Below are 19,505 nucleotides of genomic sequence, written 5' to 3' on the forward strand. Positions count from 1 at the left end.
TAAAACACAATTAAGCTAAATATAATTAATTTTTTAATTTAAATCAGGATTATTTTACATAAAATTTTTTATAATATTAAAATAAATAAAAAAAAAATAACCAATTCATTTTACGCCTTTACAAAATATTTTACATTATTTTTTTTCTTAATCCTCTTGATTGAATAAGAAAATAATTTTGCACTCTAAATATACTTAAAATTATAGCCTTTATCAGTTTAACATGAATTAAAAAAAATTTTTTTTTTACTGTGGCAAACTGTTTGTTCCAAATTTCATTAATGTTTGTATGTAAATATATTTCGTATAGAAAAATCTACGTTCATAAGGCAATTGTGCAATATTATTATGGGAATTTTAATAGTTAAAAAAGAAGGTAAAAAAAACATTATGTCTTGTTTTTGATGTTTTTCAATATTTTTAAATTTATTTATTGTTTGTGAATTTATTTTTTATTTAACAAGTGAATAATTATATTAGAATAAGAAAGTTGTTTACATATATACAAGGTATATTGCAAATCCAAGTTTAATAAAACACAACTTTAGCAATTATATTTTTGAAATTGATAATATTAAAGTTTGGAAGAAAATAGTTCTGAAATCTCACATTTGTAGAGTCGTAGACGGAATAAAGTAAAATATTTCAATAATATTATAAAACCGGAAAAAAATTATGATATTGCTATTATTATAAATGGGTAAATATTCGAATACAAAAATTTATAATTATAATTATGATAAATTTAAATTTTAATAATCAACATTTTATTATAGTTGTGAGCTTACATTTAAAAGACACATGCATAAATATTAAAAATTCCCATCAAATTTATTTTGTATAGCTATATATGCATTTTCTTAAATTTCAACAAAATTTCCAGATAATTCTGTTAACTATTTTTAACATTTCGATATCGATTCATCACTATTTTATGCAGAAATTGAAAATATTAATTACACTCTCTTCTCAATTCCATATTTTAATGAATGCATTTCGAAAAAACTTAATTTAAAAACTGAGAACAGTGCGAAATCTCATTGCTATATAATAATTATGTTAGTTCATATTAAGCAGTAGTTTACAATTTATTAAAATAATTTACAATATTTACAAAAATTTTAATCATTGAATAAACCCAAGGGAAATAAATGTCATTTTGTTTACGTTTTCAATTTGATGTTGTTAACATTTCAAAATGACGGAACATCTTGTAATAAAAATAAAATTTCTATGAATTAATTTACGAGAAAATAGCAAATAAGCCAAAGAATTTATAAACATATAGGTGTTATACAAATATGAATTACTTTATATGAATAGTATATGGATGTATAAGAGAAATGTAGGTTTGAAAGATATAAATAACAATTTAACTAGGTATGTATGTGGCATAATTTCATTTTTAAAATATTATTGAATGAGTTTTTCCTATTTAATATGAAAATTATGAAAGATAAGAATCTTTTTCTTATTTTCAAATAAGATGGACTTTATGATTTGGATACACAGAGAGAAAAAAAAAATTCAAAGAAATGAATGATTTTTGATTTTCATTCTGTTTTTTTTTTTTTTGTTGTTTATATTATGCAAGCTGTTTGTATACCGGTAGTAATTGCATTGTATAAAAGGATATGCAAGGCGAAAGCATATATGTACATATATTTATAAGTATTTCACTTTATACTATTTATTCACAATGCATGTAGTTTTGTATTGGATTTTCTTTTCATTGGAATTATACAAAAAAAAAAAACAAAAATATTATTAAATCATGAAATTATGATTTTTTGATAGAAATATGAAGATTAAAAGAGATTTAGTTTTAATAATAAACTTTTTTATTTTTGATTGAGAAAATATTTTTAAGTACAACAAGCACAAGAAGAAGAAAAAAATAAATAAAAATGTGCATTGAAAGTGATTTTTATCTAATCGTATTTTTTTTTTTATTAATTGAATTTAATAATTAAGAATTTTTATTTGAAATGTTGTTGAAAAGATTTTTGACATGAATTTTTTTCTGAATAGAAATTGAAAATTATGGTGATTAATTTTTTTTGTTTCTTCACTGGTAAATATTGTAAAAAAAATAAAAGTCCAGTTTGTAATCGTTAATATTTTTAAGTATTAAACGTACTTTTAGTGTTATATAGGAGTATATCCTATATATTTTTTTCTGTATTTATAAATTTTAATCTCTTCCTATAATATATTTATGCAATTCAAATTTATATGATATAATATGATTGATATGATTGGCAGATCAGGGGATTTATGTCGACAATTTTGATAGTTTTGCCGGCCACTGTGTATAGATTTGAAATGGTTTACTTTTGATTTTTTTTTTTGAATAAAAGTAAAAGTGATAAATGTTTTGTAATTTTATATTCATTGAATAAAATTTGTATAAATTAATTTTCAAATCATTTATTCATGAAAATATATGAATTTGATATAGTAATAAATGATTTTTTTTAATTGATTTAGTCAAAAAATTCAGATTATATGGATATATCAAATTTCTGCTCAATTATTTCAATGTGTTAGATTACGAAATCAAAAATAATTAATTGGAAATTTTAAATAATTATTTGTGCAAAATATATTAGACGTGAATTAATTTTCAAAAATGATTATATAATTATAAGAATTAAAAATGATTTTATTTTTAATATTTAATTATATATGTATATACCGTGTTTAGTAATCTGTGGCAACATTCTCTTAAAAAATTTCGAATTTTCAACAAAAATCATTAATTTGAATTAGCTTGATGAAACAGCAATTTTTTGCAAAAATATGGAATATTTGACTGAATCTCGGTTAGGGACAATTTGAAAACCGAATTATGTATAGTTCTATGTTCTGATGCTATTCTGATCTATATAGTTCTATAGATTCTGATGCTGAAACTGTGCAGGATTTTACATTATTTGCAAGAAGTGAGAAAACCAGTATAGAACGACCAAGAACTTATTCATGTATTTAAATGAATTACAGCTAATTATCGGCTTGATTGCAACGTTAATTTAGTTGCAAATTAAAGAATAACAATAATACTAAAAACTCGTGTAGTTATACCTATTCCAAATGTGACAATTTTCATATAATTTTTATCTCTTTCTCACGCTATAAAATTCTATTTTATTTAACGGAAAAATTAACTGTAAAAGAATAGGTAAGTTAGTTCTATAGGAAATATTCTTTTATTTAATAAAAATTTTCTTATATTTCTTATTATTTCTAGAATTTTTAATGTTATTTAATATCTCTTTCTTTTTTTTTATTATTGTCAACTATAACTAAAAATAAATTCTGAATGATCATATTTGTTTCGTTGACAATGCAACAAAAATATACATGCATACGTATATATACAGAAATGAGTGAAAGAAAAATGTCAAAAAAAAATTCTAGTATGGCGCTAAAATTGAATTTTTTGGCAAAAATTCAATTTTTTTAATACACGCGTCGCATATCATTATTAAACAATTTGTACATTTTGAAAAAAAGAAAGAAAAAATTTATAATTTTGTATTGGTTAGAGTTTTAAAAAATCTAATTTTTATTCCAGAATGTCATTAGAATAATTTTTCATTCTATACACATTATAGTTTAAAATTATTTGATTTAAAAAAAAATTAAAATATCAGAGAAATTACATAACAAAATTCTTAAATGCTGAAAAGATTTCACTTAGAGAAATTTTATAGTAAATTCATGCTAAAAATTATAGAACGAGAATAAGAAATTTTTTAACAACTATTTCCAAAATTTACCGATATGCGAACAAAAAGTGTTTTAATTATGAAGCAAAATAACAAAATTAATTTCCTAAAATAATTTGTTACATAAACGTAAATATATCAATACTCCTATTATTATAACATATTTACAGTCCCTAAAAGTATGCAAAATGAATAAAAAAAACAGAAATGCCACCTTTATTACAAATCAATTTTATTCAAATTTTTTTCAAAATACTTAATGCTTATATCAATTCCCTTTGAACCAAAAGTTGCAAAATACTCTGCCGTTCCTATTCAATGGTAAATTTCATTAATAAATTCCATTGAATAAATATGTACCAATATTGTGTAAACGGCACGGTTTCCACTTAAATTCATAATTAATAAACAATTGAAATTAATAAAATAAAAATTTAAATTGAAAATTAATACTTAAATTTTATGATTTTTATTATATTTTTAATATTAGAATCAGATAAATATTTTTTGTACTATAATCAGTATAACAGATATGTGTAAATAACTTAACTAGCTATGTACATAACATTTTGTGTATAATTATTACTAATTGCTTACCCACCTTCTTAAACAGAAAAAAAAATTTATTTATTTATTTTCTTTTAAATCAACCGTCTTAAGATTAGTTTTCTTAGTTACTTCGTTAATAATAAAAAAAAATAATAATTTGTAAAAAAACTGATTGCTTTTGGAATATTGAAAAAAAAAACGAATAAAATTCCAAAGAGGTCAATATAAACACCTATAAATTTAATAGTCAAGATAATTATTGAAAAATAAAGAAAAACTAATTATTAATTAAGATGAAAATCCCAAAATCTATACGATAACAAGTTTAAAGTGTGCGCGTGCATACTTAACTCTTACATGGAATATTAATATTTATATATTTTGTATATGCAGGTGCTACCTATATGTTAAATGGGAATGAAAATAATTTTTAAAATTCTTGACTTGTTATTACTATACTTGCAATGTTGTATACAATATCTTATTTTATTTTAAATTATTTTATTCATTAATCATTATAGAGTACCTATCTTTCGCTTTTTTTATAACTAAGTATTTAATAATTTTAATGCGTGCCTATATATACTTGTTTATTTTAGATATATATTATATAGATATAAGTATTTATATAATTAAATAAGTAAATAGAAGAGTTTACCCAGTTGGATATTTTAAGAAGATTTGAAAAAAATTTTTTTATATCAAATTGATGCTGACATTGTTTTATTGTTGTTTAAGGAATAGAGCTGTAATTTAATCATTTATTTCGAATGAATGGTTTGGTTAACTTTATCGCTTTACGATAAATTGTTTAAAAAAGTATTATAAAGTAGCACGTTTCCAATCATAACACAGTCCCCTTTTACATATATTTTTTTCAGGCGAAAATATCATTAATATAGACAAAGAGAGAGGAAGAGGTTAAAATTAAGTGGGTATATATATCTGTGTATCACTAAATATATTGTAGTTTTCGAGTTTACCGTCCGTCTTTGCAATTGTGAAAATTTAACAAAATATAATTTTAAGAACATAAGTTTCTGAAAATTGAATTGCCTATAATTTTTGCGAGACAATAACTTACTTAGGCAATTTAAAACCATAAATCAATTAAGATCATTCAAAGCTACTTACTTTATACGTTAATTTTAATTTGTTCCTACTAAATAAAGCACAGTACTCAGCTGATAAGAAATTTTTCATATACCACATATAAAATCTGGGTGAAAATTGACGCTAAAATTTCTTAAGGAAATTTTCAGTTTCGAAGAAATATTAAATATTATTCTATTCCTAAATAGATGGCAGGTTAGTAACAATAAGATATTATTTCCAAATTTTAACTATAGAATTAATTTTTTACTTTAAAATTTTTCCATTTCTTAAAAGAAAGTTTTCACATTTTTATAATTCTTTAACAAATTTGTCATCATTTTCAATAACATTTCTATTTTTGACATTTGAATTGCATTACAAACCAATTTTTTTTATTTTACTTTTATTATTAAAATCTTATTTAATATTATCATTTAATTCAATTTGAATGAATTTCATGTCTTAGATCAATTTGTTTATATAAAAAATAAGTCATTTAGCATGTTACTTTTGTGCATGCAATAAAATTTACCCTTAACCTTTAAATATATAAAATTAAAATATATTTCTAATTGAATTTGCTTATATTTTGTAAATTTTATTATAAGACAAATTGCCAACTGGGAACAATATAAAAATTTTTATATGTCTATATGTAATAGATGTACAAAACTGTGAAAATCATTAATAAACAATTTCACATGGTATACCTATATGTAATTAATTTACAAATAATAATCAAATATAAATTTGTATACATATATATGTATATATTTACAACTTACTTACAAACAATTTAATATTTATAATTGCATGAAAAACGTGCCTTAATTAAGCTTTTAAATATTAAAACTATATTATAGATTTTAAATTAAAGATACCCAACTCGCAATGGTTTTAAACACACACACATGCAAGTATATGTAAGAATGTATGAAAAATTATACAATATACATATTTATTAAAAATATATTTAATTTAAAAAAAATTTTTTTTTTTTTTAATTTTATTCATTTTTAACTATTTTTCATTCAAATTCAGTTAGAGATGATCTTTATTATAAAATTTCTTTTATTTTTTTTTTTATTTTTTTGTTTTCTAAATTTTTGCTTCTTCTTTTTTTAAAGAAACTTGTATAATATGTAGTTGTAGTATTGCTGCTTTTAATTGAAATGTTTTCAATAAATTAATTGTGCAAAATAAGAAAATGAAAGTTGTAAGCAAGCAGAAGAAGAAGAAATGAAAAATCATTTAAAAATTCAAACCAAAAAAAAATGAAAACATTTTCAATTTTATATCGTTTTCTTGTCTTATTATAAAATTTATTTTGTAAAATGTAAGTATGTACACAAGTTGCGCATACCTTATTAAAAATATTTTTTAAATATTTTTTAACTTGTTCATATTACAATAATTGCAATTAAAATGTTATAATCATAAATAAAATTATTGTATATAAATATTAAATAGAAATTAGGCATACCATAAATGTATATAGCTCCCTGCCTGCCTGACTCTATTTACATAATATTTTTAAGATTGAAATTAATAAAAAATTTTATTCTCATCTTCAAAAAAAATATATACATATTTAATTATCATTAATTTTTTAAATTAAATGAGAGAATATACAAGTAGTTATATGTGTATATTTGTGTTCATATGAAATATATACTCAATTTTCATATAGCGTATCCCTAAATTAGAAGTACAATAATAAGTGCCGGATCCGGATCATTGCATATGCAATGAGCGCCGGATATGTAAAATTATTATGCGTAATGGGCAATTTTCATTGCATATTGATCCTTTAAAGAGGAGGCACACAATTTTTGAAAAATGGTGTAGGACGTCGAACGAGACAGAACCAGGCCAAGACAGCAAAACGGATTTTACCACAAAATTTTGCTTATAAATTATAATAACTAAAATTACTGTAACTAATTGCTGCGTTATATGCAATATTGAAGCAAATTAGATGTCAACATCATTTAAATACAACTCTTATACAAATTTATTAAAACTTAATAAATTGAAATTGTTGAAATTACTGTAACTTGTTTTTGAAATGCACCATTTGAATATTCCTGAAATATGTAGTAACTTTAATGTCAGGATATGTGCAAATACAATATAAGGAATGTGATTTTCAAGAATTCAATGTGATTTTGCGTATAATAACAATGAAGTTTTATTTGGAAATCTTGATTTTAATTTTTGGTCTCAATTATATAGTTGCTTAGAACATTACAAATTTCACGTTATACCATTTTTTCTTGGGAATTTCTTGGAAAAAAAAAAAAAAACCGTTTGTGTGGGAGTTTACATCTCCCTATATTTTCGTATTATTTTTCTTATTTGCATATTGTGCAGTGGTTTTCTATGCTCACCTAAATATTCAAATATAAACGATATTTTATATAGGTAAATCAAAGTTTATTTTAATTTTGTACGATTTACATATATGTAAACGCAATAATATACTCAAATTAATATATACACATATATATATATATATATATATATATATATATATATATATATATATAACAATTCATGTTCAACTCTTTTTCTTAAAAAAGAAACATGTTTTTAAAATTAGGACACAATCATCTTGCCAAAAGATTAAAATGCCGCATTAACAGTGAAAAGAAAACCAAAAAAAAAAAATTTATAGATTAAAAAGAAAATTATTTCGGAACATGAACTATTATAAAAGTTTAACACAATAAAAAAAAAAGAAAACAACAAGAATAATATTAGAGAGAAGAAAAAAAAAAAGAAAAATTTCATTTTCATTTTTTTGATTTCATTTTCATAGTAGGAATGCTTTATTTTTCCAATTTTTATTTTTTTTTTGGTTTTCCTTGAAAATCTGGAAGAAATTTAATATTTATAGTCATGATTATCAAATTAAATGTAATAAATGTTAAGTGAAATTATTGTATTTTAACAATATTTAGTTGTACAAAATGGAAATAAAAAACAACAAAACATTTTCTATTGCATATTTCTTTCTTAAATTATAGCATTTTCTTTTGATTTTCTAAAAAAAGATCCTTTGGTAATTTTATTACTACAATATTGTAACGATATAATATGTATACTATTTTATTTATTTATGATATTCGTTTGTAAATCGAAATGATAATCAGTTTTAACAAGTTGAAATATTTAATAAATTAACTTTTTATCAACTGGTTAGATGCGTAAAATATGTAGAGTATAATATACAGTCTGGAAACGAAGATATATTTAAGTGAAGAAATGGCGACTATATGGATAAGATGGAAGAATTTGAAAAAAATTAAGAAAAATAAAATGAGTTTAAGTTATGAGTTAGGTTTTTCTTCTACAATTATAATGAAAATTGTTATTTCATTTTAGAAACATTAATTTCGCAATTATAAGGGAAAATCGTTTTGAACCACTTAATATTTAAACTAAAATATTTAAAAAATTTAAGTTATCCGTATTTGAATCTGTGATTTCACAGCATTTAAATTAAATAGAACTATTATAAAGTGGTTAAATCAAAGTGTAAAAAAAATTTACAAAATTATCTTTTTTTAAAAAATTTCGGAAATCTGCCAAAACTTGCAGAAAATATTAATAAGCCATATTAAAGCATTTTTGAACCAAACTGCTAATTAAAAATATTATGCAAATTTTCAAAATTCAATTTGTATTAGGTTCTACAAATATACACATTCTCCAGAGAATGAATTTAAATTTTTAAAATTACCTTAATTCGAAAATATTTAATTGTGAACAGTTTTATTTTATATTGCAATCGAATTAATGCAATTCATATCTGTATTTCTGTACTTTAATTCTAATTACAAAGCTATTACTATTTGTCATATATTTTAATATTAGGTATTGCGTTTGAAATTAAGTGTTTTTGAGCGAAATCATTTTTGTAGAATCCTGTATATAATTTAATAATGTTAAAATGTGTATTCGTTTTTTTCTGTTTCAACTTTTAATTTTAATATTAAAATTTTATTACTCAATTTCTTTGAGTTTTGAAATTGAAAAAAAAAACATAGGATTTTCAAAATGCAAGTAAAAATAATAATAATAATTATTTTTATTTTGTTCATTGAATAAAATAAATGATTATAATAAATTTTAAAAATTATAAATTTTGACAATAAACATTTTTATTGATTTTACAATATTTCTGTAACTTGTCAAAAATATATTCAAATTGCATATATCATAATTTTCATAAAAATAATAATAATTATTATTATTATTTTATTATATTAATAATAAACATTTTGATTTTTTAAAATCTATAATTTATATAAAATCTATTTATGCTTAAGTATATTGTAAATGTATAATGTTTGTGGGAAATACAAGAATTATCGTAAGATTAAGAGTCAAGAAAATAATTGAGTTAGCAATAACTACTAGTTATACATACACATACGTTGAAATATATTAATATACATATAATATAAAAAAATGACTTAAATTTATTATAAAACAATAACAAAATTTCAACAATAAAAAATAGTTTAATTTTTTATTTTTAAAGAAAGTTTAAATTTATTAAAACATGAAAATTTCTTTAAAACATTTTATGTGAACGCGTACCATAAATAGTACACCAAACCATATAAATGTACATATGTTGCATAATAGTTGCATGAAGGTAATACTTAATACTTTTTTTATAGAAAAATAATTACTATTATTATATTATGTACCAATAACTTTTATGATAGTTATTAATTATATTTATAAAATAATAATATACAGTTATGAATAACAATTTATTTTATTTTATTATTTAATTATAATTATTATAGTAATTTTTTTTCACAATAATTTTCCGCTATAAGTAATTTCATATAATATTTTATTGCAAATATATTTATATGAAATTATTATATTAAAAATTTTTTAATAAATTACGATTATAAATTTTGAAATATAATTTTAATATTTTTCAATTTTTTCTATTGCAATAATCCGCAAATAATTTAAAAGAGTGCAAGTATAAAATAATAGTTAATTAATTGTTGATTTAACAAGAATGAAAAACCGATTAAACATTTAAAAATTTAAGTTGATAATCAAAAATTTAATGTTTTTTTAACAATAATAAGAAGATCTCATAGCGTGTATGACCTCCCGTCATAGCCTTAGCGAGAATAGCCTTAGAATTTAGTGGTAACCTACTATATCAAAGGGTGATGTTGTTATAAGAGTACGTAACACGCATAATTAATTTAAAATAATAAAACAGTAAAAAGTCATCAGCACCATCCTTTGCCACAAAATGTTACTAGAAAACTTCCTATTTTTTTTTTTGATATTAAGTAATTAATTAATTTATATGATGTAAGAGAATTATTAAAATGCAATGTTTATATTTTTTTTAATCTAAATGTCAATATGCTTTCATTTATCCATTCATTCATATTGTATGTGCTTTCATACAATGTATGAAAACTAATTTATGTTGTTGATAATAATCATACATTTGAATTCAATTGTTTTGTATTCTGTATACTTTGTATATAATATTGTGATAAAAATGCAATTTTCCCAATTATATAATGAATAAAGATATTTCTTTCTTTTATATTTAAAATTTCTTAATTGAAAATGAGTACCGAACTATTGTAGCTATACAACATTTTTTTTATTTCAATCAGCATATTATGAATAAATCATAATTAAATAAATAACAAAAAAAAATTAATATAATATTATTCTTTCTTTTTGCATCAATAAAATAAATTTTGCGTATTTTTATTTACATAATACAAATAAGTGTAGGATTACATAGGGTTATTAATAAATTCTGAAAAAGTTTACACGCAATGAGCATAAAAATAAGCATATATTTATGATTAGGCACATTCTGTTTAGCAGAAACTATATTACAAACAGTTACTTTGGCTAACATCAAAGTGTCAAACTGTGAAATATTTTAAGATTTTATTATTAAATTATTGATCAATTGCTTACACTTTTTTTCTTACATGTCATTTTTAAAGCTCTAATTTATGTATTATATTCCATGAATACTGTACTGTAGAAATCACTACGTCGCTTTGAATTTATAGCTACGTATTTTAAAATTTTGATTATATTGACTTAAAATTGTGATTATGATTTACTTCACTAAATATCGTACTTTCAGGAATTTCCTTTATTTTTTTTATAAAATTGTTGTATATCTGAAATTTTCATAAATGCAATCTGAGTATCACATATTTTTTCGAAAATTAGGGCAGATATAAAAAAATTGAATTTTGAAATGAAGTTCTAAATCAAATAAAATAAACGATAATATTTTAGTTCCAATGTTGTTTAAGTTTTAATTAACATTTTTGAATTTAGACATTGGTCTTCATTTAATTGACACATGCTCGATTCTTTTAATGCTTTAAGATATTTGGTTTAACCCTGTATGCAATAAAATGTAAAACAATAATTGTGTACAGTAATTTAATAAATATGTACATATCTATATTTATGTTCGATATAAATCTGGAGTTTTTCTACTTTACTTTACTATACATACAGAAATAAAATTTATTTCATCAAAAAGACACAAAGGAAAAATATCAGCACGTGTTTTCAAAATCTCTTACTAAAAAATAACAACAACAACAACAGAAAGAAATAGAAAAAATTGTTTTTCCTTCTAATGAATTTGAATTATTTTATTTGTCTAATGTCTAGTTGTTTCTGAAATAAATTGTATGTATGTAAATGTAAATTGTATAAGAAAAAGAAAATAATGTACATTTGATGAAAATTATTAAAATTTCTCTTTTTGTTTTTCCTTCTTTTTTGTTTTTTTTGAAAATTTTCTATATATTTTTGCTTTTATTTTTATTATTCCTTCTTTTTTTTTTATTTTAATAAGGCAACCTGAATGGATAATTGGTACCAAAAACAGAAACAGAAAGCATTCAATATGAAATGAAGAAAATCATAAGGAAAACAACAACAAAAGAGAAAAAGAAAAAAATAAAAGAAAAGGAAAATTTCCTTAAAAAAAAAAATAGAAAAGCACGTGAGTACATTTTCATTTTTGTTTTTTTTTTATTTTTATTTATATTTTCTAAGTATTTGAAATGATTACGGCGACATACGCTTAAATTTAAAAACGTAAACCAGTAAAGTCCAAATCAAACATAATAATTGTATGAGAAGTTAAGATGAAACATGTACCAAGGAAGAGAGGAGTACGGAATAACAAAACACTAGAGAGAGTGACAGTAAAATAAAAAGAGACAAAGAGATATTTTTTCTATGTCGTTTTTATTTTCTTTGTTTTTATATTGTATTTTTAACGATAACGATAATCATCATTAAAGTTGACACACGTTTTTAATAACTGTACAAATATATAATTGTCGTTTGTACGAATATTAAAAAAAATTTTTTTTTGTAAATAAATTTAATTGGCATTTTTCACTTCTATCTTATTGCAAGAATATTTTTAATGTTGAAATATAATTGTATGAGTTTTTTTGTAATTGAGCATGGATTTATTAAGAGTTTATGTCAAAATGACTTGAATTTATAAATATGTACATTTATTTGAGGATTTATTTTTGATCTTAACATTATACGTAATTAGAAATTCTTTGATCTTCTGAAATGTAAATGAAAAGAAAAATTTTATATTGATTCATATTGAAGAAAACATTAGCTATAATAATTAAATGAAATGTACAATAGAATCGCAAGAACTTGAATAAAAAATGTATAAATTATGTATGTCACGCGAGAAAATCGAAAAACGTGAGCGCAAATTAATAAATTTATTCTAAAACAATTGAGCAACAATTTTATATTGCAACAATTAAATTGCAATTTCTCTTCTAATGTCAATCAATATATTGTTTGTTTTAAATTTTTTTTTATATTTTAATATGTCATTAACTAAGCTTAAACGAGCAACAATTAGAACACAGTGAAGAGAATTTTGATAGATTCTATATTGCTGTCATTCAAATTTTACTTTTTATAATTCGGTAACTCTTGAAAAGATTATTTAAAATCGAATGAAATTGCGTTAAACTTTCTGTATGTGTTTTAATTTTTATTTTAGAATTAATAATAAAGAAGTAATGAAAATACTTACCAGCAGTTAATATTCTTGATAATGTTGCTGATGTACTATTATCAACAATTTCAACATCAGTAACAGGATACATCCATTTAAATGATAATTTTTCTGTAGCACCAAAATCATGTGATTGTTTTGGTGCAACTGATACACATATTACTTTATCATTTAATAATAATAAACGTCTTTGTTTTGATTTAACAATAAAACCAGATTGATTAAATTCCATTTGTGTAACATTATCCTCACGTAATAAATATCTTTGACGATTATTATCAGATGATGTTAATGAACGTGTATTAAATGTACCACTAATATGACCAAGCATTTCTTTAAATGCTTGATATTGTTCAGCTTCACGTTTTCTTTCATTTAACATTTCAGCTAATGATTCTAATTGTGTTAATGCTAATTGTAATGACATACGATCATGATGTCCTTGTGGTGTATATTTTAATAAATCTTGTAAAAATAATATAAATTGTGGAAATCTTTGTACTGGTTTAACCATTAAACCAAAAAATGATAAACGATCATGAGCACTGATTTGTTTAACTTTAAAAAAATCAGCTAATGCTGATTTACGTTTTGCTTCCATTTTAGCTAATTCCATGGCAGCTGAGAAATTATTTATAAAACCACTATATATTTCTAATATTTGTGGTTTACTAAATGCTGTTACAAATACATCACCTAATTTTTCATCACGATCCCAATTTCGTACAGCATCAGCCAATGATATACGGAATAATTTATGACTTTGTAAAATTTCCGGAAGACGATGAAATAATGTTGCAATTTTTGAACTATTTAATATTGGTGGACTGCTTTCTTCAAGAGGTTTTTTATAATTCTGAAAAGTTTTTTAACAAAAAATATAAGATTATTTAAAAATGACAAAAAAGGATTAAATTTTATTATTTTTCTTTTTTTTATGTTCATACTTAACATTTATTTAAATACATATTGTGGGATTAAATTTGATAGTATGGGAAAATCTTAAATTTATGAATAGTCAAGGTATTTAGCGAATAAAATCATTACAGAAATGGACGGAGTAATGTTGGCATTTCAATAATTCTCGCTAAATCATAATTTTTGTAAATTTTTAAAGGTTTCTCACATGTATGAGTTGTGATTTATTGAAATAATCTGAATAGATTTTAATGATTTATTCAATGGGGATTTTTTAAAAAATTCAAAGAACAGATTGTTTCTTTAAATATACCGTGTGAAAATTCATTCTAATAATATTTTTATATTCTTTTTTATATAATTGCGATTTATAGGATTCCAAAACTAGTTGCTTTAAGTTTAGGTATTTATAAATATGTATTCATATAGGGCAACTTTGTAAACAAGTAAGTGATCATAAGTTGGTTTTCGTATTTTACATTATGATGAAAATAGTTATAAAGTGGAATATTATCATTAAATTCGTTGTAAAATTTCACAATTTACCGTAATTATTCAGATTTCTTCGAAATACTACAACCCGCTTCCATTCCCTTAAACAATAAATTAGAATTGAGTACTTTATGTTAACATCTATTCTGTATATTCACATTATTCACCAAAATTTATTCAATTACAAAATAACTAAATTTAATCATTGAATTAATTGAAATTGAAATTATTTCTATCTGCGTAGAAATTATTTGACTTTATTACAAGGAGAAAATAAAAGGCATTTTGTTGCCTTAAATTTCTAAATTGTATCTATACACAAAATGTTTTAGTAAGGTTATTAATAAAGAGCTACGTAATAATAATATTGAACATTATGAACTTTTCTTTAATCATTTGAAAATTATAAAGGAAATTTTTGTGTTACTTAGCAGACATACAAACATAATTTTTATTTATTTATAACAGGAAAATTGTATATTTATTTAAGAAAATTTTGATTTGTTTATAATAAAATAAAATACAATAGTTCAAGGTTATCGCGATAATTTCCACATAATTTCTAATTATTCATCTTTTAAAATTCTGTACTAAAAGCATTTAGATACATTTACATATATACGCATTATAAATTTATGACACCTATAAAATACAAATTTTTGTAAATACAGCAGAATCACATCAAATATCAATATGCGCAGCTTTGAATTTGTGGTTGTAGTTTAATTAAATGCGTGCGAGTATTGCCATTCACATAACAATATACATGCGGGTTTAAATAATAATTGAGTAATATAATTCTTTGTATTACAAATACCACACATTATTTGTATATATTTACTTATACTGTGCATAATAGTTTTTGTAAGAGAATCCTAAGAATTTAATATAACGAATCCATTCTTTGTTTTTATTGCAAATAAAATTAATATAAATACCATTCAGAGCTAATTTATTTGTATACTAGTATCTACTTACATTGACTAGACGTTGAAGTGTGGCAACATATGAATTTTCACTATGTACAACAGCCGCAACAATATGTCGTCTTTTAAGCTGTTGTTGTGATAAACCTGGAGGGGCTGGTGGTAGCGTTGGTGTTATCAGTCTGTTGTGTGGTCGATTTGTTCCATTGGCACGGCTACCAGGTGGTAATATTAAATCTATATCAAAACCATGAGTTGTGTCATCCTCATTCTGAGAAAAAGAAATGTATGTATATTTATAATGGAGGGGGAAAACATATTTTAAAATTATAAAAAAACAAATATGTTACATACATACTTCACAATGTATATTATTTATATTTAAAAATAATAGAATGAATAATGAAATTAAATAAAAATAACAAAATCTTTTAAACAAAACACCATTTTAATTTTGCCTCTAAAGAATAAGATTAGGGATTGAATATTGAATATGGGAACTAATAATATTTTTTTTTTGCTTTGATATTTATGTATATCAATAAATTGAAAAAAAAAGAGCAAAAAAGAAACTCTTGTGCAATACGGACAATACAATGATTAATGACACTTTAATAAACAAAAGAGTAAAAAATGTATGAAGAATAAAGAATTGAAACCGCGACAGGAAAGGATACGATCCCATTCTTAAATTATGGTGATAATTCTTTTCTTCTTATTATAATATTGTTATTGTTGTTTTTCTATATTTATAATACAAATATGCCAATGCCATTTAACCAATATGTTTTTAATATAACAGTTTTGTTCTTGAAGAATTCTATCATCATATTAAAATAAGAAGGAGTAGAGCGGGATGTATACACAACATGTAAATATGTGAACAACTCATACTGATATGCTTATGTGTATGACATATAATACACATATTATAAGTGTCGTGTCAATTTCTTTTATAAATTATAGTTGTTTAGTTGCAAGAAGAAGAAAAAAAAAACTCATAATATATAGTTGATTTGGCATTGAAATCGGACATTTATAGCTCTTTTGTGAGTTATGAATATTTTATATATAAAATTATATTTGTACTAATGTAAATTCACAAGGTTAGCTATAAATAAATATTATTGATGATATTCAAATAGAAAAAAAAGGATTATTTTTATGATTTTTCATGTTTAATTCATAGGAAAATTACATGTAATATTATACGACTGAGTCATTATATAAGAAAAACGATTTGTTGTCTTAATATCAATAGACATTATATGTATAAAATATTTATTTTAAGAAAAGAATTCATATATATTTAAAATTTTACACTATAGGCACTTTTTTATATTTACATTGTGTTATAAATACCATTAATATAATGAGAAAGAAAATTGTATTAAAAGAACATGCTCTGTTCGAATAGTGTAATGATTTTGGGTGAATGCAAAAATGATTTTAAAAGAAGTTGGAATAGCATTCATATTCAATTTGTAATCAAATTCCATTAAAATAAAGTAAAGAATATTACCAAACAAAAAAAAAAGTTAATACTTACCTCGGGTAATTGAGGCATTTTCACACCTAATGATGTTGATGAATTTAATGTACCTTTCGGTGATATATTTTCACTATGTCTATTATCATTGGTACCTGGAAAATTACATAATGAAACCGTATCAGTTGTATCTACACTATTATTTGATGAAGAAGAATGACGACCATCGCGTCCACCAATATCATATTGATGTGTTGAGCCTCTACGTATTGAAAACCATCGCGATAGACGTCCACCTGGTGTTTCACCGGGTGTAGTTGTATCTGAATGTGGATGATGTGTTGTTGTTGCAGCTGTAGGCATTGTTGTTTGTATACTGTTGTTGCTGCTTGTACTGCTTGGACTTCCACCACAATCTCCAGTCAATAATGGAGAATTCTGTGAATGGGGTGATGATGTCTGTTGTTGTTGTTGCGATTGCTGTTGTTGCTGATCTTGATTTTTTAGTTGCTGCTGTTGCTGTTGTTGCTGCTGTTGTAATTGTTGTTGAAGATGTATTGGGCTGGTATTGGCACTGTTGGTGGTTTGATTGATGTTGTTGTTTCCGCCACCGCCTACACTTGTACGCCATTTGTCAAAGGACAAATGCTGTTTTGCTTTGTTGAATGTTGAACGTAATTGGCTGTTCCGTTGTGGCTGATGATGATGTTGTTGTTGCTGTTGTAATTGTTGAGCGTTGGCTGCCGTTGTGATAATTGCAGCTGTTACTTTTGCTGATAATGTACTACTACGATCACTTAAATTATCAAGATCTAATTCGTCTTCTTCGTGTATTAGATCGTCGTCTTCTGATGTTATATCGTTTTCGTCACGTTCTGAACACCAACTACCGTCTGAACTATTTACTGTACGGGCTGATGGTGTATGTTCAAGTTTTTTATGATTTTTTCCTATTTTTAATAATTGTTGATTATCAAATGTAAGACCACCAATATTACCACCACCAACCCCAATTAAATTATTACCACCCAGAGCGGCAGTTGTTGTTACAGATATTGTAGAAGATGGTGTTGATGTTGTTATTGTTTGAGTTTGTTGTAATGTTGATATTCCGCCGCTACCAGTATTAGTAGTACCTGTTAATATTGATGATGCCGTAGATGGACTTTTATTTAAAATACGTTTACTATGTAAATGATGTGATAATATTAATTGATTATGTTGATAACGATAATGATGTAATCCACTATTATATGAACCACGTGTATTCAATGGATCTATACGACGTAAAGATGAATTGTGTAATTGTGCAGTTGTAATTGTTTGATGATGGACATTAGAAGATTTTGTTATTGGTAGTGGATCTTCCCAGGAGCCTGGATTTAATTTTGTTTCATCTGCAAAATTAAACAAAAAATAAAATTTATTTTAGTATAAAATTCAAAAATAGTCAATAGAATAGAATTTTGTTGTAAATTTTCAATAGAACAGCCATTGTAACGAGGGAAATCATATATTTGTTCCTATACAAAAAATACCAACTTAAAAATCTCAAAAATATATTTTTCTGCTTAACAATAAATATTAAATTTTAAAGGAAACAGATTTGATTTAAATTGACAAGACTTTATAAATTGTGCTACAAATTTATATAATAAATACTTTAAAGTGTATTGAATTTGGTTTAAAGTAAATTTAATTGGAATATCGTACACTTTAATCTTTTGTTTTTGCTTACACAATCCTAGCGTGCACAATTCAATTTGTTTACACTCCTTTTTACTACATAACTTTCGCTGACACAATAATCAACATGAGGAATATTTTAAAATATTTAATATTATGACAATAGAATTGAAAAAAAAATATTGTGAATAAATTATATCCTGGACAATATCATTGATCTTGAAATGTGAAAAACATGAGAATTTTATTTTTTTTTTGGTTAAAAAAATATGCGTGCCATAATTTAATTTTTCCTTCAAAAATACAATTATGTACATTGATACTCAAATTTATGGTGTATGACATCGATATTCACAGTGCAGTTCTTTTCACAGTGCATTTGAGAAAACAGCACTCACAGCATTCATTCACAGTGCAGTTTTTTTTTTACTTTAGTGAAATGAACTTTTATAATATGCATAATATCACAAAGTGTGGTATAAAAAATATTAATTTTATATAGGGTTAATTTC

At 22.9% G+C, this 19,505-nt stretch overlaps 1 protein-coding gene across 1 annotated transcript in view; it reads right to left on the reverse strand.

Annotated features, from left to right (window-relative positions):
• LOC129618855 (uncharacterized) overlaps positions 1-19,505 on the reverse strand; it is a 55,654-nt gene that overhangs the window by 27,462 nt on the left and 8,687 nt on the right. The window contains exons 2-4 of the mRNA XM_055533877.1: positions 17,368-18,715; positions 15,871-16,089; positions 13,501-14,338 (exon numbers count right to left, since the gene is read on the reverse strand). Coding sequence (XP_055389852.1) covers positions 13,501-14,338; positions 15,871-16,089; positions 17,368-18,715 — 2,405 coding nt within the window. The remainder of the gene's footprint in view (positions 1-13,500; positions 14,339-15,870; positions 16,090-17,367; positions 18,716-19,505) is intronic.

This window comes from Condylostylus longicornis, unplaced genomic scaffold, assembly GCF_029603195.1.
Source record: "Condylostylus longicornis isolate FDR11 unplaced genomic scaffold, ASM2960319v2 ptg000010l, whole genome shotgun sequence".
In the NCBI taxonomy this organism is placed as follows: domain Eukaryota; kingdom Metazoa; phylum Arthropoda; class Insecta; order Diptera; family Dolichopodidae; genus Condylostylus; species Condylostylus longicornis.